This window comes from Ambystoma mexicanum, chromosome 10 (genome assembly GCF_040938575.1).
Source record: "Ambystoma mexicanum isolate Mex_15411 chromosome 10, UKY_AmexF1_1, whole genome shotgun sequence".
In the NCBI taxonomy this organism is placed as follows: domain Eukaryota; kingdom Metazoa; phylum Chordata; class Amphibia; order Caudata; family Ambystomatidae; genus Ambystoma; species Ambystoma mexicanum.
Window position 1 is genome coordinate 100571256 of NC_090932.1, and position 22058 is coordinate 100593313.

At 47.5% G+C, this 22058-nt stretch overlaps 1 protein-coding gene across 2 annotated transcripts in view; it reads right to left on the reverse strand.

Moving 5' to 3' along the window:
• Window positions 1-22058, reverse strand: part of FYTTD1 (forty-two-three domain containing 1) — a 493848-nt gene that overhangs the window by 199596 nt on the left and 272194 nt on the right. Inside the window, exon 6 of one of the 2 annotated variants that reach the window (XM_069617582.1) lies at window positions 10869-10922. The exons of the other annotated variant lie outside the window; for it this stretch is intronic. Within the exon in view, the coding sequence (XP_069473683.1) occupies window positions 10869-10922 (54 nt within the window). The remainder of the gene's footprint in view (window positions 1-10868; window positions 10923-22058) is intronic. 2 annotated transcript variants of the gene reach the window in all.

Below are 22058 nucleotides of genomic sequence, written 5' to 3' on the forward strand. Positions count from 1 at the left end.
ACTCTACTTACAGCAGCACTACCTTCAAGAAACCAAAAAAGACAATATGCTACCCCCCTCTAACTCCCAATAACTAATACTCCACTCCCCCAATCAGACCCTACATCCCTAGTCACGCTACAACACAACCATCCTAGCAGATATTGACAATGTAGCCTGTTTAAGTGTCCGGAAAGCAAAACCTATTGTACTTGCCAACTCCTGGTTCACAGCAGTCCTACAAACTCTACGGGGAGCCAAAAGGGCAGGCAAATGCACTTGGGGGAAATCCCCGCCGAATAAGGCCCACTTCCTTGCCCTAACTAAGGAATAGAAGGCAACCACCATCAAAGCCAAAAGGAGACTCTTAGAATCGGAGAGTCCAGAATGGCCAAACTAGCTCCAGAGACCTCTTTGCCATACTTGACGAGCTAGAATCGCCTGCCCCAACCCCTGACCACTGCATTAAGGAGCCAGCAACGGTGCTCTAATGTCCAAAATGCCCTGGCAGACAAAATAACCATCCTTCACAATTAAATTGAAGCCAAAAAAGCGACACTCAACCAGGACCAGACTCCTGAAGACATTCCGTCCATAAGGCAGCAAAATACATACAAATTCGCCTTCACTCCTCGGACTACTCCAGAAACCATCAACATTATCAAAGCTCTTAAACCCTAAAGATGCAAAGGGGACATTTGCCCTCCCTCTTCCATTAAAGAGTGTGCTAACGAATTGGCCCCCTTCATTATCTCACTCATCAACAGTTCCTTTGCCTCATGCAAAGTACCGGCTGACCTAAAAGAAGCTTGGGTATTACCATTGCTAAATAAACACGATTGATCCAAACATCCCAACCAATTTCCGGCCCATCACCACAGTGCCCTTTCTACAAATATGTTTAGACCAAGTAGCTGATCTACAGATCCAAAGGTTTCTTGAAGAGAACTCTTAGGCCTCAGACAGGCCTTAGACAGTCTGGCTTCCGCCCAGGTCATGGAACGGAAACGGCACTCTGATCGTAAAACACAAATTGATCATCTTAAGGATGCTCCTCCTGCAGCGTTCGATTTGGTCAACCACAAAATCCTTTTCCATCTCGAAACGGATGCCCATTTCGCCCCGGAAGCCATGAAGTGGATCGAATATTTTCTCTCCAACCACACATGAGGGTTTGCTCAGCCTCCTCAGCTGCTACCCCAGCCATAGTCTTGTGTGGTGAACCACAAGGCTCTTGTGCATCACCCACAATATATAATGTCTTTACCTTCGACAATCTTGACACATTGGGTGTCACATTTACAAATTATGCAGATGACACCGAAATACTCCTCCCCATCACAGGCTCCTACGACACTGACTCAGACTCCATCAAAATCGACCTTATCATCCAAGCTTGGATGTCCCAAAATGAACTATGTCTGAATGATGAGAAGACTGAATTACTCAGCATGGATAGCAAGTCAAAACTAAACCCATCACAACAATACAAATCATTCAACATTGATGGCAATACTATCAATGTTGCCAAAGAAATAAAAACTCTGGACGTCTACATTGACTCAACTGTCAACAAGACAGGTCAATGCCATTGTATTCACATTAGCATATACCTCCAAACTAATCGGAGCTAGCAGACCTTTTCTCTTATCTGACAACTGCATTACCCAGGCCAGAGTACTCATCCTCTCGAGGATTGACTACTGCAACTCACTCTTTGCAGGTTCCAGTAACAGGAACATCAGCAAACTTCAAGTTGTGCAAAATAACGCGATCAGAGCTGCGCTAGACATACCTAGGCATGAACACATCTCATCTACAAGACTCAACACTCATTGGCTCCCAGTACGAGACAGTCAAATTCAAAGTCCTGTCACGGGCCTCTCCACCAATGCCCCAGCACACCCTTGCAATCAAATTGAAAAAACCCAATCCAACAGACATACTCTCTCCTCCCACACCAGCCTAATCACCACACAGATTCAGGAGACCGAAAGCCGGTATATCTAACTTCCCGGTGGTTGCTGCCCATCTCGAACACCCTGCCTCCATCACCAAGAATGGACACGTCCCTATGGTCCTTCCGTAAAAGCCTAAAAACTCTGATGTTTAAACAAGATGCCTTCCAGTCTAGCTAATATACTACCACCTGGGTAATCGGTGTACATTTTGTAAACAGTGCAAACCCTACCAATAAAGTATGCTGTATGTCAAGATTTTAAATTGTATACTGTATGCCAAGATTGCAAATTACGTGGGTTCTCCACTGGTTCGCGTAGTACCCTGCTCTGTAACTTCACTGTGCTTCATTGACTAAGTGCAATGTATGTCTGTAACCAATCTCTTACATTTTGAGCGCCTAGATAACTCTGGGTTTTGTGCGCTTTATAAATGCTGAAATAAATATTTGGCTGATTAATCCCACTACCTAGAAGCAGATTAACTGGAGTGTTTAGGGGGATTTTGCCTTTGCGCTTTCCTCATTCAATGAAAATGGGGGCACTTGGCCAACTCCACCAGTAAGAACTTATTAGATTTGATTATTAGCCCCAGGCCTCCTACTGGCCCTTTCCACAGGACCTATAAGCAAACTGGAGGTAGCCACTGACCAAGGCCAATTTGAACCAACTGTCCATTATACACCATAGTTCCAGAACTGGTATTCGCAAAATCAGGTATTTGCACTCTTTGGCGTGCCAGATGTTTAGACTACAATTCCTATCAGCACAAATCATCATAGTCAATGGTGGGGGAGGGGGGACATGGGTGTTGTAGTCCAAAACCTGCAGCAAGACAAGTTGCAGACTCCTGCGTTAAATAAATTGGTCGTATACTAGAACATGTTTAACAGAAAAAACCCTTAGATAAGTGCACATGCAGATTGCTTTGTGTTTCAGGTCTGCAGTAGTCCGGAAGAAATCAATCCGTCTTGTTACGTTTTTGATCGAAAAGGATAAGGATCTAGTCCGTTACCTTGTGAGGCACTATGATACGTTTTTGGAAGTTGTAGCGTCACTCAACCACATCTTTGATGGGACAAATGAGGAGTTCTTCAGCTACATGCTGCTCAATTTGACAGGCATTCTGCCCCCTAGTCAATGAATAAGTTTACCTCCTTGGAGAGGGTAGCAAGGCCAGCTGTTAGTGCCTTTGATAAAGCCCAAACAAGCATGCAATGTGTGTTCAGATGAGGCGTTTGACACTGCTGAGGGAAAAGGCTGTGTCTTCTAGCAGAAGGCCTTGTATCAGTAGGGATGCAGAATAGAGTGTCTATCAACACAGTTATGGCAAAGTCCAACACAGGACATGGGAGGGGACAAACCGTTACCAAGCCTGCACCAAATAAATTGTAATGTGCCTCTCCCTTTTGGGATGTTGCCACTTTGGTGAAGTATCTAGTCTCTCCTGGGTCCCTAAAACTGCATCCAATGCGAGGATCTTATTATAGCACCCCCAGAGCATGACCAGCTTTTCTACAACCCACAACAACAAGTGAGGAGGTTGCCAAACCAGTGGATTGGAATTCTCATTCCCAGAACGCCAGGAATGTGGCTCTGCTTTCAGCAGAAACGCTTTCCTGGTTAATCATGAAGTCTGGCACTTGGGTATTTGAACATTTCAGTGAAAGGTTCAGCTATCACATACTTTGTCTAGAAGAAGTGCGAGAAAGAACATGGATGTTACTTTAGATCTGTCCGGAATTTTAGGGCATTATGTTCCCTACTGAATTTTTACAAAGAGTACAAGGGTAGTTCTCCAAATTAGTAGATACAAGGTCTGTCTAAATTCGAATAAGTCAATACTTCCTAGATTTGCTATATGGCTCTCCTCAAGATCCTGAGGCCAGACAGCCAGATTTCCCATTTCAACATTAACTGCGGTTGCACCACAAATGGGTTAAACAAAAAAGCTGAGTCAAAGCAGCTTTGGCTGGAGAATGATATTTTCATCCTACAGTCCCTTTTCTGAAATCACAGCAGACTTTACCTGGGACCTGTAGGCACCATGGAGCGCTAAGTCAGTCTCATGGCTCCTTGGTTTCTCTGGAGAGTTGGATTCTTGTGGAGAGCTAGTGATTGCAGCAAATGTCCTGTTGAACCCCTTCTTGAGGATTTTTCAGCGGGAGAAGAGCATTGGGATCAGGGTGCCACCTATAATATGGAATCACATGTTCTGCTAATTGAAACTGGTCATTCGCCCCCGTCAGGATTGTCCTGAAACGGGTTTCTGCTTCCTGAAAGTTATCCATTTTGCTGGAAACTTGTTCTGCTTGGTTTCTTTCAAATGCATCTCAGAATTAGAGCCATCAACGTTACAATAATGTTTGACGAGCAACATGTTTTACGTTTAAGTCCAAGGTAGATAAAGATATTTTTGAGCAACATCTCCAATTCCACTTCTTTCAAGGCCCTCCCTCCCCCAATGCTTTGCACAGGCCATTACCCAAAGTAAAACTTCACGATCAACCAATCTAGCACCAGCCTTTTACCATTTTTTTCTGCTTCCTACTCTGTTATCAGCTTGACCAGATGGAGGCAATTGTGCAAGAGGCCTGTGTGAATATTCGTTTTTGGGGCATGTTCAATTAGATGGGCCAAGTGCTGATCATCTGCTGTAGCCAAAAGAAAGAATACCTGCTTAGCTCCCCAGGCAGGTCTAGAACTAAACATTCAGTGATCTAGCTTAAATCAGTCAAGTATTTTGTACTAGGCTTGGGTCAGAGGCTTTGAATACCTGCCCCCAAGTCTTGCAATAAAAAGAATATTTCCCTAGCAATACAAAAACCTATATTGTTTTTGAAGGTGCAAGTAGGCTGGCATTTATTGACTCATGTTTGCTGGATCTAGAGAGCATGAAGATGTTTGCGTATTGGGTCAGTTCTTAATCAGTTAATTGCTGATTGGGTTGATCTGTATTGGGCATTTCATTTATTTTTGTTTGCACCTTCCTGACATGGAGGTAGAACAGTGCCTCCTGGAACAGATTGGCTTCTTTTTTAAGGCTGTTTGCCTTGTTTCGACCTGCTCGCACATTTTTCTTCAGATCAGACCAAGAGATTCCATAGTTGCAGCATCACTTTTTTCATTGTGATGCTGCAGAAGATGTGATCATTAACATAATGCCCAATGCCAGCCTCCCTGGTCTTCGATAAAAAATTAGATCGAAAAGTCACTACCACTAAGGCCCCAGACTCATCTGAACCATCTTATAATGATCGATAAAACAAACAATCAGAAGGCAAACCCGTCGGCTGTTAGAACAAGCTCAATCAAAGAAAATTATTCACTTAACCTTCACAATTTTCAAAAGGCTCAGAAAATGAGAATGAAAATGTAATTAAAACAATAATCGGAATTTCTCCATGTTTGTCACAGACAATGGTTTTGCTATTTGAAATATTTTCGCTTTTGCCCCTCCAGCCCCTCTCCCCATAACCCCCCAATACTAGCCACTAAGAGGAACAAAAGACTGCAAAATGAGGTATAGTGATGAGAAAAATGAAGGCAAACGGCAGAAGTAAGGCAACCATTTGAGTGACACCTTTTAGTAAAGACCCACAATGTCACTAATCCTCTTGCTCAGGATCCCTGCAATAAATATCCTGCTTTAATTTTGAAACTGAAGACCGTATGTCAAGGTTTCCACAGGGGGGGGGGGGTGGAGTTGAATTTGCTTAAAAGACAACGTTGCAGTTTCAGGTCCTTTGAGGAAAACCACGGTTGTACATGGCAAACTGGCAGCACATAAAATGATGGTTTGGGCATGCTTATTGGTGCTCATTCAACAGTTTCCAGCCTTGCTCCACACCAGAGGGTAGAAGCTAGATCTAAGAGGGTAGGTTGCAGCACTGGGCATCTCAAACACATCTCAGCCTTGATGCTTGCTTTGAAAATGAAGCGACTGGTGTTGCATGAAATGGCTTTGTGGCTGGCTAATGCCCGTTAGTAACTTGCTGTCCTTCCAGTTTCAATGAATAGTTGTCAGGAGAATACTGGTAGGGTGGAGACGCACACAGATGTTGCTGGCATTCAATAGGGCAACTGCTCTACTTTCCTTGCCACCTCTACATTCTGCACATTTGTGCCCTCCGATATGCGTAGCGTCTAACATTTGGCAATGCTTTGTTCTGGGGACTAGTGCCTTTGAAATGCTGCAGCTATTCCCGTAGCTCAGATCCGCAATTGTCCTGTTCCCCTCCAGTGACACTAATCCTTGCCCCATGATGCTTAGTTAGGCTGGAGCTGAAAGCCCAATTGTGGGAAAGTTGCCATTCCCTGTCAGAGGTTCAGGATTTTATAAGTATTTTTTAGGGATACTTTATTCTTAAAAGGACTGTTACGTTTTGGCAAAGGAAGAATAATTCGAATTGCTGCAGAAATTCAAGACTTTCATCTTCTCTTCCTCTTTCCCTCTCCCTTACTAATCTTGTTTCCCCTCCTGCCTTCCTCCTCCGCATGCTCTTCCCGAACTCAGCAAAAGGCACGAATTAGTTTTCACAAATTGATAGAGTTTGCTAATTAACATTTTTCTGATTAGCGAACAGACCCATTTGATTAGCATTTTTCTAATATTGATGTCCACAGACATTTGTACCCAACAAATGAAATGAGCAACAATACATCAGTTTTGCATACCGCTGAAATAAGACATTAGTTTGAGGAGTCCAGCCTTGCAAATTCTTTAAAATTAAGCTTGACCTGCAGGTCGAGTAACTTACTTTCCCTATTCAACCTAGGAGAAATGCACTCAATTCATAGTAGTGGAGGACAACCAATTTAAAATGAGATGTGTGTACAATGGTTCATGTTACTACAACCCCGCTTTGTTTGGCACACTGCTGCCACCCAGAGGCCAGCCATGCACACTGAACTTTTTGACATTTACTGCAAACAAAGTAATTGTTACATAAAAGTTTCAAACATCGCTTGCAAATGCTACTGGCCTATCATAAAATGTACTTGACTGCGAGTGGCCGAAAAGGCTTTGAGAACCACAACAGTGACTATAAAATGTAAAAGGTTAGCTGCATGAATGGACACAAATTGATATAATAAAATGGCTCTGAAATCAGTTTGGCCAGCTGTCTCCTGCAGGTGGTAATATATAATGTAATCATAAAGCAAAGCATGTTCTGGAAGCTAACCAGTGTTTGGTATTGCAATAGATCTGTAGCTGTACAGATTGGATGGAACTATTGATCACTACTTTGCGTAAGCATCTAGTTCGCTTTGTGTATTTATTATGTAATAGAAAAGAAAGACTAAGCAGAATGGATTAAGTAGCAGGCAGATAACTGGGCAACCTATATGGAATATTGTGGTTTGTGGTCATCTCAATTTCAGGATACCTGGTATAAAGCAACCGGGTGATCATATAGAATGTCAAGGAGTATGGGTTCTCTCATGGGTTGAGCAGCAGTTGCAAGATGTATGCAACCTGCAGGTTACAGAACTAGGTTTTCCATCAAAAGCATTTGATCATGTGATCATGTACATTTTCAAAGTGTTCACTCGTCAATAATCAATTTTCCGCCAATAAAATGAAATCTATTTGACACAATGAAATTTAGATACACTAACCTAAACTTTGGAGATGATGCAGTGTTTTACAGTATCAATACTCTAATCATGCATTATGTAACAACCTAAATTTTAGTAATGGGATTTCAAGACTATTTTGAAAAAATATATATAAAGTTGACACATACTGGTCTTTACCAGACAACCTATAGAAAGCTTAATAAAAGTAGCATCCCGATTATTTCTGGTTTGCAATTCATTGAAAAAGAGATTCTTGTCTAGCACTCCCACACAATCCTTTAGCACAAGAGTGGAGGAGATGATTCCTGCTGCACATTCTCTCCATTAGGTCTTGAAGTGAACAGAGAAAGGTGGGGGGAGCACAGAGGGCAAGAGAGGAATGGAGGGAGAGCTATGCTTTCATTGAAGAAGGCAACCTAAATGGCAATCTTTGCGAAACAAGTGTTCATTTGATTAGCAAATTGACAGAATTGCATAGCAAATTGCTATGCGACACTTATTTTATGCCTTGCAGCACTACTGAACGTTGAGCGTTTAGTTTCCATGAGAGGGGTAACCTCTCTGCACTTAACCCAGGGCCTTGCTCGACCGGGCGCACTTGTTGCTCCCCCTCCCCTGCACTTCCGTCTGTACACTTGTGTACACCTGAATGTATGTTTGTCCTGTCTCCCCTCCCTAGCGTGTCAGGACTTCAAGGTCTAAGAATAGCTACTGTAGTCCCGTAGTCCCTTGCTCCCTTCCCGCCTTGAAGCGCTTCACCTGTGTATTAGTGCTGTACAAATAAACAATCTTTTGTATGTAAAAGGTTTTGGTCCAAACCGGATTAGCCCTTTGAGGCAAAGCTGGGATCTTCAACAGCCCTTCAAGTAACAATTGGAAATTGTATCAAAACGCGGATGCTGGTTCGACTTATGTCGTGGCCTAGTAATGATGTCCCAAGAGAGCGACAGATTAACTAACACAAAACAAGCTGGCAGTCCAAACCTTTCCCCATTGCATTGTGGACAATGTCTCAAATTCTCCATCATGAAAGCAGTGGCATAACGCGATATCTACATTTTCCCTCATGCATATAAAATCCCACCTTGTGGGGTAGCACGTTAATGGGTAACGTACAAGTTATGCATGGGTGGGCAGCCATTGGCCTATGGTGGTGACAGGTTAGCAACGGAGTTCTATAGGTCAAAACTCCAGTCCCCACAACGCTATTTCACTCATTGCGATTAAAAATGGTGTGCTGTATGCATGTAGAGAACTGGCATTCATGCCACAAGGCAAGTGATCTTATACAAGGCTAGTGGCTTACAACTTGAAACTTTGCCGCCTGGAGTAAGCATGCCAGAAAAATACAGGTGATACTAGTGGAATGATGGGTTCTTTCAGAAATGGTCAAATAGGAATTGGCCCAACCTTTTCTTTGACAAAATCCAAGGTTGGGTTTTGGGGGTGGTGGAATGTTTAAGGGACTGTGCCTGGAAGTCATTGTCACGGTTGAATTAAACCAGAATTGTCCCCTAGAATGCGATTAACAGAAATTAGGCTTTTGTGGATGTTATCTGTATTTAAGCTAATTTTCCTAGGTATTTTACTGGGGATTGATTTCTCAGGTACCCTGCTTACTTCTATTGTCAATCCAATGCTTTGTGTCCAAGCGCTGCACATGTAATTCTGTAGATCTTTTCGATCAGGTTTGTGAGCACCTAACTGCAGGAGTGGATGTGTTGGGGCTTTTTAAGTAGTGTTTGCAGTTACCTAATTCTTTAGATCTTGTTCACTCGTTTAGGATTTATCAACTTTGCAGGAAATCTTTGCATCCTATTCAATGATGCAATGCTTCTGACCAAGGCCCATAATACCTAGGAATGTATCCCTTGATAGATGATTACTAGTTTCTCCCCCCCACCCTCTCTCCAAAAGGTTTTCTATTTACCAGCCTTTGGTGCCCCCTGCCAGCATTTTCTTACCAATTTTATAGATTCACACAACAGTTCCTTGGCATACCCAAGAATCTTTATTGCGAATTGTTGCCTTTGGGAAATCTTATTAGAGCACAGTCCTCACTTGTCCTTCATCTAGGTTCTGTTCACAAAGTCACACAGCTATTCAGTTTGTCTGGCATGCCCTTTCCCAAAGAAGCCATGCTAATGTGAATCCTCTAACTTGGATATTCCACTGATGTTTTCTTTGTTCATTTTTATATCCCTAGAGTCAAACTTTGTCCCGTGAGGGCTGTCACAATTCAGTGCTCGTTACTTTCATAGACTGCTTTGGCCTTCTCCCATCTACTCTGTGTCCAAGTAGTTTTCTTTACCATCAATGGAAAGTGCACTGGGTGAAGCTGCTCCTATTTTGGTCTTATCTGCCCTTTAGTGTAGCTGCTAGTGTTTTGTGATATGGTAAGTAGGGGGTCACAATTTCAAGTTACAAGCTACTAGCTACGCATGATCTCTCGGCACCTCAATTCTCATGCACACAGTACATAATGTGCAACTCGCCAAGAGTCAATTATCGCTAGTGGCAAGTGCAAATATTGATACTTGATGGTAGTGTTTTACCTATACGATTGTTAGTGTTCACTTTACCACCCCTAAATTTGTAGATTTACACAAGACCGACCCACGCAATTACACTTTTTGAAGATGACAACTTGCATCAGGTGACATTTGGATTGCGTTTTGGTTACCCAAACAAGAGTCTATCTTTATTCCCTTTACTAATGGTACCTGATGCACGATTGGATTTTTTTATATTGATGGATTCCAAGATGCTGCAGTATAACTGGTCGTGTTACCTGATATGGATCTTTTCATCTGAGCAATGACCAGCTTTCATGTATGGATGCTGCTGTCTACATCATAAAATGCGCTATTCCAAGGAATGCCTAGTTTGATCTTGCCCAAAAAACTCCATCTTGCAACATAAGCTGCAGCATCTCTGTTGCAATGCCTGAGGGAGTGGCAAGTTTTTCTATCTTAGTGCCATGTTATGCCAATACTTTAGCACTTTCAAACATATGATTATGCCTTGTGTGGCAGGGCATTGAGAGTTCAGCTGCCACCCCAATCTAGTTCCTTGAACATCTTCCTCAAGAGCTGCAGACCTAGATGGCTCTCACATCAAGTTTGAAACACTCTCCATGCCTACTGAGTATATGCATAAAAGTGCATACAGAACCTTCCAAACTCTTTGAAGGTTCAGGATAAGTATGTGTTGAGACACAAATCTCTATTCTAAATCTAATGATGAGTAATGAGGGGACAAAACACAAGAAATGCAGGCAGATGGCTAAACAATGCAGGGCATGCAAACACCTAGATAAATGACAGCAACTCCTCCATGACAACTCACATTAACCAAAAAGGCTGAGAGGACTCAAAGAAATCCAATCTGTACGGCTGGAGTCTGTTCGGATAAAAGGGCATTTAGTTAAGACAAAAAGGGGCTTTCAATTGCAATGGCTTTGGACACAATCGCTGCTGTTTTGGTAATTCAATATGTGCATCGCCCAACATCAACACCAAGTATTATTGGACACCAGATGTTCTCTGGATTAGGAGCCACAGGTTGGACCTTGCGGTTAGAAGACATGACAGCACCAATTTCAGGGGCCAGTGCCAAGGAACCGGGTTGACTGCTGCAGAGAACAATTGCTCATTGTTAAACAAAAAAATAAGTACCTTCCACCAATTCAACCCCCTTTTTTTTTCTTTTTTTAACAGTGATAAGGAACAAGTTACTTACCTGTAACTGTTGTTCTCCAGCATGGGTCTGGCATGGATTCACATGCTCATGAATATTCCCTGTCAGGCTGGGAAACCTCGGTAAAGAAAAATCAGTATCAGTTTCGCTTCTTATCTGTCTTTCGTAGTAGTAAACAATCACTGATTCTGCGTCATAATGACCACAGCCAATGACTGCCATCTCCCTAAGCCCCGCCTCTGGCAGCCATCTTCAGATTTGGTAGCACGTGAAGTGGCAGTATGACCAAGTGAAGAGCGCAGAGGGATAGGCGGGAGGGTTCGCATGTGAATCCATGCCAGACCCATGCTGGAGAACAACAGTTACATGTAAGTAACTTGTTATTTCTCCAGCATGGGGTCTGGCATGGATTCACATGCTCATGAATAAAATACGTAGCAGTACACACATGCACAACCACGGGAGGTAGCAACAGGCTCAACATTAAGCAATACAACAACTCTACATTAAGCATCTCTTACCTTCTCACCAGGCTCACCTTAAGCGAACAGGTTGCGCAGCACTGCTTGGCCGACCCTGGACTCCTCCCCATGGAATCCCAGTCGACGCAGTAGAATTTTGTGAAGGTGTGCGTCGACCTCCACGTAGCAGCCCTGCAGATGTCCAGCAGGGGCACACCAGATAGGAACGCTGTGGTAGCTGCGATCGCTCTGGTGGAATGGGCTCTCGGACGGCCGGGCAGCGGTCGGTTTGCCAACCGATGACAGTACATGATACAGCCGGAGAGCCATCTGGAAATGGAAGCCTTTGAGAGAGCCTTCCCCTGATTGACAGGTCCAAAGTTCACAAAAAGTTGTGACGTCTTTCGAAAACTCTTCGTGCGGTTCACATAGAACTTCAGCGCTCTAGCCACATCCAGCGAGTGCAAAGTCCTTTCAGCCGGCGACGAAGGCGACGGGAAGAAAACAGGCAACACCAAGGGTTTGTTGAGGTGGAAGTACGACGGCACCTTGGGCATGAAGGAGGGGTGCGTCCTGAGCACTACCCTCGTGTCGTGAAAAGTCAAGTACGGGGGCTTGCAGGAAAGGGCCTGGATCTCTCCCACTTGTCGTGCGGAGGTGATGGCCACAAGAACCGCTGTTTTCCACGACAAGAACTTCAACGGAGCTGAGTGCAGAGGCTCGAACGGAGGTCCCATGAGCTTGGTCAGCACCACGTTGAGCTCCCACGCTGGGGGCGGAGCCTTCACCGGCGGGAACGAGGTCCCATGAGCTTGGTGAGCACCACGTTGAGCTCCCACGCCGGGGCCGGAGCCTTCACCGGCGGGAACGATCTGAACAGTCCCTTCATGAATTCTTTCACCAGACGATGGGACCACAAAGACGTCCGTCCTGTGGTTCTGGTGTATCGGGAGATCGCGGCAAGATGAATCTTGATGGAAGCGTGCGCCAGTCCAGCGTCAGTAGGTACTGCAGTACTTGAGGAGCCGTAATCCTTGGAGGGTTAATCTTCTGTGCATGGCACCAGACAGAGAACCTCTTCCATTTGTGTCCGTAGCATTTAAGAGTTGAGGACGCCCTGGCCTTTGCAAGAACCTCTCTGTAGTCGGCGGTATGGCGTAACCTCCAAACTCTAACGCTGCAGGAGCCAGGCCTGCAAGTTCAGCGACTTCGGCTCGTGATGGAGGATGGTGCCTCCTTCCCTGGAGAGAAGATCTGCGTCCACTGGCAGCTTGATTGACGGGGACGCTGACAAGTCCAGAAGGTCCGGGAACCATATCTGCCTCGGCCACACAGGTGCGACGAGGATCATCCTGCACCGTGACCTCTTGAGCTGGTTGATGAGCCGGATCAGCAAAGGCAATGGAGGGAACGCGTATAGAAACAGGCCCTCCCAGGGGAACGAGAAAGCATCGCCCATGCTCCTCGGCTGGGGAAACATGCTGGCGAACCTCCGGCACTTGGAGTTCGTCGCCGTCGCAAACAGATCGATCTGGGGAGTGCCCCACCGTCGGAAGAGGCGGTCCACTAGATCCTGTCGTAGTTCCCACTCGTGGCACAAGCGCAGCTCTCTGCTGAGAGAGTCGGCGATGCTGTTTTTTATTCCTGCCAGATGAAACGGCACCAGAAACATCCCTTGGGCGACGGCCCAATGCCACAGATCCTGCGCCTCCTTGGACAGGGCTGGGTATCTGGTACCGCCTTGCTTCCTGATGTAGAACATGGTGGTGGTGTTGTCGGTGAAGATCCTCACCACCTTGCCCTTGAGGGATGGAAGAAAGGACCCGAGGGCCCAAAACACTGCCTGGAGCTCCGGGACGTTGATATGGAGGGACTTCTCCGTCGGAAGCCAAAGGCCTCTCGCGTGCAGATTTTCGGTGTGCGCTCCCCACCCTTCCAGGGAGGTATCCGTAGTCACTGTCTCCTGGTGGCCCGGGGTCTGGAAGTCCATGCCCGCCGTCAGATGCTCGCGGGCACCCCACCACAGGATCGTTTGTCGGAAGCGCTAGTCGAATGTGATCCTGTCCTCGAAGCTGCCCGTCTGAATCCAGCGAGCGTCCAAGAACTCCTGTAACGGTCGCATCCGAAGCCTGCACAGGCGGATGAGATAAATGCAAGAAGACGACATTCTGAGGAGGGATTTGATGGACCTCACCCTGGCCGCGTCCGCAACCAGCATCCGCTGCACCTTGCCCAAGATGGCCCTCGTCCTTTCCTCCGACGGAGAGGCCAGAAGCGCCACAGTGTCGAGTTTCGCTCCCAGAAACAGTGCGTCTTGCGCGGGCACCAGGTGGGACTTGGCATAGTTTATGGAGAATCCCAGGTCCGCGAGTAGTTGGACGGTTCTCGCCGTGTGCTCCGCGGCGAGTTCCCTTGTCTTTGCTCGGATGAGCCAGTCGTCCAGGTAGGGATAGACGTGGATCCCCTCCAGGCGCAGCTGCGCCGCCACCGGTGCGAGGCACTTGGTGAACACCCTGGGTGCCGACCTCAATCCGAAGGGAAGGGCTCTGAACTGGTAGTGACGCCCTTGGACCACAAATATGAGAAACTTTCGGTGTCCCTTTAGGATGGGGATATGGAAGTAAGCATCCTCCAAATCCAACGACGACAGGAAATCGCCCTCCTCCAGCTGACCCAGGGCGTGCTGGAGGGTGACCATCCGGAACTTCTGTGCCTTTATGAATTTGTTCAGTCGTCGTAGGTCCAGGATGGGACGCCATCCTCCTGTCTTCTTCACGAGGAAGTATCTTGAGTAAACTCCGGAGCCCCGAAGCCTCTTTAGCGCCTTTCTTGAGCATCGCCTTTATCTCCAAGAGAAGTTGAGGGACGTGATGTTCCTTCCTGACCACGGGGGGGACGCGCAGGCACTTCTTTAGAAACTCGAGCGCGTGACCCTGGGCCAGGGCGTCCAGCACCCAACGGGCGGTCGAGATGGACTCCCACACGCTGACGAAGTTCGCCAGCCGGCCTCCCACAGGGGTGCTTCGGTGGGGGCCCGACCCCACGGCCGGTTCAGTCCTGCTTCGACGAGGCTTTGCCGGCTTATCCTCCCATGCGACAACGGCGGGGTCCGCCCGAGTTGCCTCATCCCCTGTAGGCTTCCTGTGACGACGAACGGGCCGGTTGACGATAGGTGGAAAATCCGCCGCCGGAACCTTTGGTGGCACCCTGCTTGCCTCCGGCGCTCCGAAAGGGGGGCCGTCGTTGCTGGAGAACACCAAGAGCCCGGGCCGTCTCCGTCTAGATGGCTTGTAGGGAACCGTCCACTGTTTTCCCCAAACAGGTTGCTCCCGTCGAACGGCATATCCAAGACTCTGGTCTGCACGTCCTGCCGGAAGTCCGTTGCCTTGAGCCAACTACGCCGTCTAAGGCACACGCCATTGCCCACCTGGCGAAACCCAGTGTCAGCGATCTCCGTCGCTATCGTAATGGCGTGGTCTGACGCCACTTCTCCTTCCTGCAAGATCTCTAGGGCCTCCGCCCTCTTGTCGTCTGGTAGGAAGTCCAGCAGGGGGGCGATTTTGTACCACAACTCCCTGTCGTAGCGGGCTACGATAGCCAAGGCGTTGGCAGCCTTAATCATCGTCGCTGCCAATGAGATGACTCTGCGTCCCATCGTGTCCAATTTCTTTCCCTCGCCGTCCGGCGGGGAGGTTGACTTAGAGGCCCAAGCCCCCCCGCTTTCTTCCTGGCCGCCGCGGAGACGACCGAGTCCGGGGTCGGCTGTGCCCGAAGGCACAAGGGGGCCGCGTCCGGGACCCGGTACTTCTTCTCGTAGGCGTTGTGGATGGGTTCTTGAGGAGGGCGAGACCCTCATCCCAGATATCGTCCAGTAGAGGTACAGCGAGGACAGTCTTCCTCTTGGTCTCGCGCCGTTGATAAAGGAAACCTTCCTTCCTTCTCTTCCGGGCAGAGCTGGAAAAGCTCGGATGCCCTGGCGATCATGGCATGAAACGATCCAATCTCGTCGGGCGGGGAAGCCCGGGGAGGTGACGACGACGGGAGATCCTCGTCGTAAACTTCGTCGTCTGTACCCGTCGCGGCCGTGTCCGTCCCCGTATCATCCCCACGGGTCGGGGAGGAGGGCTGAGCAGGGCGCGATGGTTGAAAAGGAGGTGGAGGATGAATCCTTCTCTTAGGAGGAGGGCTCCCAGCAGGGCCTGGCTCCGGGTCCCCCATCGGGAGCGGTTCCTCCGTTGGTGGTAAAGGCAATCTCGTCCTTATCTCAGAGCATAAGGAGTGTATAGCCAACAAAATGGCCGCCGAGTTGTCTTGCGGCACTGGTTGGGGGGGGATTCCGACGGGCGGTCAGGAGCCTCGTCGGCACCCTCGACGTTATCGTCGTCTCCGACGTCGGGGTCCCTCCCGACGGGCTGGTCTTCCACGCCAACGCCGTGGCTTAAGACTTCGATCAGCTCCTCTTCAGAGGTCGAGGTCGAATCCATAACGACCCCCTGCCCCCCCCCCTTTTCTTCTCTGTCGGAAGTTTCACGGGGGTCCTGTCGATGGGCATGAAAGAGGACTCCCTCCGCGGTGGCAGGGAGACTCAGGGCCCCGAGGTCGCCTCCACTGGTGTAGCCTCCACAGGCTGAGCCAGGGCGACTGTCTCGATAGAGGCCTTGGCAGGGTGGATCAAGGCTTCCACCACCTTAGGTGCGCTCACCGCCTTCTCCTTGGGGAGAGGGTCACCGCCTCGCTCCCCCTCCGATGGGGCCTTCGAGCTCGACCGGGGTGTCTCCAGGAGCTTTGCCGGGTGCTCGGCCTTCCTCTTACCCGAGCCAGAGCGTTGGCTTGTGGTTGATGGCGCCGGGGAGGATGCGCCCTGCCTGGCACCCATAGAGCCCGACCGTTCGGCGCTCCCGGTGCCAGCGGACTCGCGGTGCTTGGCCTTCTGTTGGGCCCCTGTCGCCGGGGCGCCCTCAAAGGTCTTAGAAGACCGCTCGGACTTCTTTTTCTCGCATGACGAGCTCTTCCCTTCCAGCCAGTTGGTGAGACGCAGGTGGCGGTCCTTCATGGTCCGCTCCGACATATTGCTGCAAAACGCACAGTCCTTCTCCACGTGCGTCTTGTCCTCATGCAGGAGGTAGAGGAAAAGGGAGTGTTCGTCCTCCTTAAAGACATTCTGAAGCTGGCATCCAGGGCAGACCCTGAACAGCTTTCAGGGCTTCGAGCTTCCCTTCTCCTGGGCCATGTCCGAGATGGGCCTGAGAAACTTCTGGAGTCCTCCAAAAGCGTGGCTCGACGAAATCTTCACCCTTGAGGGGCGTATAAAAATCCGACACGGGTCCCTGTTGATCGGATAAAGTAACGGTGGAGCTTGAGGCTCTTTTGACCGAAATAGAGAAAATTTTCCTATGAAAAAACGCAAAAAAAGCACTTCAGCTCGAGAGCAATAGCACGAGGATCCCAACACTTGAACGTGCGGTAAAAATCTGAAGATGGCTGCCAGAGGCAGGGCTTAGGGAGATGGCAGTCATTGGCTGTGGTCAGTACGACGCAGAGATCAGTGATTGGTTACTACTACGAAAGACAGATAAGAAACGAAACTGATACTGATTTTTCTTTACCGAGGATTCCCAGCCTGACGACGGAGAATATTCATGAGCATGTGAATCCATGCCAGACCCCATGCTGTAGAAGCTCCACAATCAAGTTAATTGCAGAAACATTTTTATCACAGTGCTGGACATGTCCTTACTTTAGCATAGCCACGTCAATGAATTAGCACACAAGAAAAACATTTTGCATGTGTTTTTATAAATATGTAGATCACATTCATATACAGAGTCCAATTAAATAGAGGCCTGTGTTAATTAACACTGCAAATTCAGACCAGATGGCTGAATAGCACTCAAACCTACAACAAAGAAATCAGTTTTAAAACGGACAGTTAAATAGATCAGAAAATCGAGAACACCAAAAGTCAGAAAGGAAAGGGAACATGTGCATTGGATCAAGAGCCCGATCGGAGTTCCCTAAGCAGTAGACTAAACGCCAACTGAAACAGAAAAATGCATCAAGTCCCACAAATATCCATGGGTTCTGGTAAAGCCCACAGAACAAAACCTTATCTAAAGCAAACGGCAAAACCCCAAACAAGGTGTTTGGAGAGCCGACGGGTGAGCATGCAAGTGCAGATGGGATGTGACCAAGCAAGTTGAGCTGGGTTGCCCCTATTGGGGTGTGACCAAGCCCGATTTGCATATGGTCTTTCCCCTTTTGTAATGGCTTGGCAGGCGGAGAATAATGGTTTTGAGGGTTGCCCAGAGCAATGCCAGAGGTTAGGATTAATTCCAAATCTTCCAGCCATCACCTCTTGTTTTGAGCATGCAAGTGCTGGCAAGGTTGAACGAGTGCAGCAGGTGGGAGAAGTGCAGTGCAAAGTTATATTCAAAGGTACTCGCTGTTAGGCAGAAACCTGTGCAGTTCCCTCTGGGACCACTGCAAAAGATTTAAGACTACAGGTGTTGGCAGTAAACCCACTTGGTAGCAGTCTGCACCGCACAGATTCACTGTGGTAGCTGTGGCTGAGCAGTCAGACTTCCCTCAAGAAGAGTTAGGCAGTATACAGAGGATACATAATAGGTACAGAGGCACAATAGCACAAGCAAACACTGACCAGAGCTAGGTGTAAAAGTATAAACTTATTTATTAAAGGTACACTCATAAATTACACTAGCACATTAGAAAAGATAAGAAAGTCAAACACAGTTACTATTACTCATATGTACATCCCTAATCGTTTGTTGGACAATTCTAAGTTAACACTTAAGCGCTTAACGTTAGATGGTACTCCAACAAGTATTACCAAAAGGGAAGGAAAAGGCAGAAATAAAGAGAGCAGTTAGGTAAAACACTTTTCACATAAGGTTAGCAACGACAGTAAATGGTGGAACAAGGGGAATTAGTTCGGGGCCCGCGTTAGAGGGAGCCAGGCGAAAAATGTGCCCAAGATCACACAATGTCACAAGTCTTTGCAGGTGAGTAGAAAACGGTTTTACTATGGTTCTGAAAAGTTTCCCAGACCTACCCAGGTTCGAGCATGTATGGGAGATCTCCTCTGTCGTCGGGAAAAGTGGTGAGACGATTCTGCAGGGCTTCACCGGTGGTGTCGTCTTGGCAGGTCGGCTCGGCAGGTCGGCTCGGCTTCTCCCTCTTCGGCTTCTTAGGTCCTGTGGCGACTTCTCAAGAACCAGTCCCAAAGACCCTGCTTTTATGCAGCAAACCCCCATTCATACAGCCTAGCCGTCACTCAAACATGCTAAGTGGTGAGCGGGGTGGCTCACCACTTGGGCCAATCACACTAGAGTGCGACCTGAGTTGGCAAGGCAACTCGGTCCAGGGTGCCTAAACCCCCTCCCACACCCCCTGTGGTACCCAGACAGAATGGCACCACTTTGGAGGGCTTCTGTGCAGAAGCCCGCCAAAAGTGGAACAAGGGCTCGACTCGGGTTCAGGGTTACTGAAGTGAACCTAGACGCCATTTTGGCGGCGAGTTCCGGCAAAAAATCCCAACCGGTGAATTTATATTAAATAAATAAACCGGCGGTATCTTTAACATTGCACCAAAAAGTGGTGCATCAAAAACCAATGGGAAATCCCATTGGGAAATATTCCGGTGGAATATTTCCGTGGTATCCACTGCCACCAGCCAGAACTCGGCGAGGGGGGACGGGACAGTACCCCCTCGACAACAGACCCAGGGGCAATCTAATTGCCCCTACCAGTACTTCCACAGTAAGATGGTTTGTACTGGTTAAGTTCCTAAATTAAGACTAGTAAAGTCAATGGTAACTTTACAGACCCAGGGAGACAGTAGTCGGTCCCAGGGTGTGGAGTCTATGTTTGGGGGTCTCTAAGACACCCCTGTGCTACTGCACTGAGGGTGCTGTGTAACACACATTCAAAAACCAATGATGGCCTATGGGGAAAATTACCCCCTAGCCCATAAGCACATAGCAAGTCACAGAGAACACTCTCAAGTCATGTCCAAGAGTGAGGATAAGAGTCTCACTCTTGGCAGGAGAAAAAAATAAACCCCACAAAATCCAGCAAAGCTGCTGGGGGACTCACTAGGTTAGGAAATTCAGCCTAAACAGAGAATTCTTCCTAACACTCGCCTGCAGCTCTCCCTCCATAACTTGGTGGGAAGACCTGCTCCTATGGCATTCCATCCAAGACAACTGTTCTACAGTTGCTGCATTCATTAATTTCTTATATAGCGCTACTCACCCATAGGTCTCAGACAGCTGGACTAACAGAAGACATTATCAAGCAGTCTTAGGATTTTGAATGCAGAACCGCAGTGCGCAAAACCCATTATGCAACCAGGTATTTACACTCTCAGTATAATCATGCCACAAGCATAAACCATATGCTACTCACTAAAAGTAAAAGAAAACTATCCCCGGGGTCTACACTGGTGAATGGCTAGGTGGGATTGTGAAAATACGAGAGCCACAGACTAGTGCCTGAATCACCAAAAAGCTAACGTTTCAGGTCCATTACACCATCCCTACGTCAATTTGCTGGTAACCGATCACACAAACTGGGATGGAGAAGGAGCAGGCTTTAAGTGAGTAGTTTATGTAACTTCCTGGAATAGTGTTTGGAAAACATTTGGGGAAATGGCATGTAGTCTCTGGGAGCATGCAGCATGTATGGTTTAGCAATTAATGACAATCAGAAAATATGGACTTGGCCGCCTCGAGATCAGGCGGGGCACCATCTCGTGTAACGAAAACATTATCAGACTAGCAAAACTGTCTAGTCCTGAGTGAACATAACTTCAATGTTCTGGCCACTTAAATTGTGGAGTGTTTCCTCTACCAGAGAACCAAGAGGATGAGGCTGAAAAATGGGTAAGCTACTGCTTCAAACGTGGACTTCGGGGACAAAGGAGGGATCCATCCAATGACCATCTTGTGATCATGGCAACCCGTGTGGCTCATTACATAATGCCTGCAATGCGTTCACCCTCCATACAGAAGTGCCCACACTTGTGTGGTCAAAATGAAAGTCCAGCACAGTAAAAAGGCGCAAATATTTCAGCTGCAGGAGTAGCACACTACACAGGGAGGGGGCTTCAATAACCACACAGTAACTTGAACTAGGCTGGAGAAAGCCCTAAATAACAGTGTCTCACTTTAAAGAAATGGATAATAAAGATGCTTCACGGGTAAGTATACAAAATTTAGAATTAGGCTGAGGCGCGGCAAACAGACCTCAAAGCACGCTTTTTCAGAAACTTGTGCTTCTTTAATTTGCTAGAAGCTGCAGCAGTTGATAGCACACTGCAGATCCCAAGATTGCACGGTATCAAGCAAACAACGTTTGTTACTTTCAAGGTCATAAACCAGCGCTCATGGGTCCCGCCAAAAGGCAATGCACGCACAATCATTTTATAAGTTGGTATATTAAATTTATGAAGCCCGGTCTGACTGTTTCAGAAAGCCCATGGCAGTTTTGCCCCGCTATACATTACTGCCTGGGAAGAAGGTCGAAGAGTTCTTAATGAGAGACATTTACACAGTAATTTGCTCTTGGTTCAAGGCTCCGACAGGGTCATGGTAGAAAACTGTCTCATGAGAACGTAGATGAGATGCCCGGGACAGATGAATGACGTTTTGCTGGTCATCTCAAATGTTTCAATGAATTGACACTATGATGTGGGAATTGGGGGTTGGATTGGGACGTCACAACGGGGAAATAGGGTGGTGTGGTAAGGTTTGCGGGACCCAATCATGCAAGATAATGTATGCCCTTCTATAGGGGTATGATAGACTTTCACCAATCAGGTTCTTGTGGCGAAGACATTCAATGTTGCAAAATGATTGATGTTAATTAGTTTAGATTACTATAAAAACTTTTCATTCAGGGGAGTTTGACAGCGAGGTTTCATGCGGTTCTGTTCCGCGTTCTGTTTGAATATTGCTGTCCCAGCTGCATCTGGGGCCCTGAATAAAACTGCATTAATTCTTGCCTGGCATACACTCCTCTTGGACTACTTTTGTACTTATTTTACTGGGGAGTTCTGAGGCTACCCCTAAAATAGTTTGGAAGCCTCAGCGCGATCCATCACCTTTCCCGACTAGGCGTGGGGATTCCAGCTGTACTCGTGGAGGAGTGCAGGATAAAGCTCGCTAACCAGGCCTAAGAGCTCAAATATAGGAGGAGGCCTGCAGACGCTGAGCTCCCGAAGGTCCCCCTGGTCAGAGCGCTACTTTCGTTCTGAAGGGGTAACTGGCCCTTAAAAGGGACACTCAGAGGTCCAAGAAGAGTGGAGAATCTTCTTAAAAGGATACGCGAATGTACCCATGCAGGAACGCACAGGGTAGGA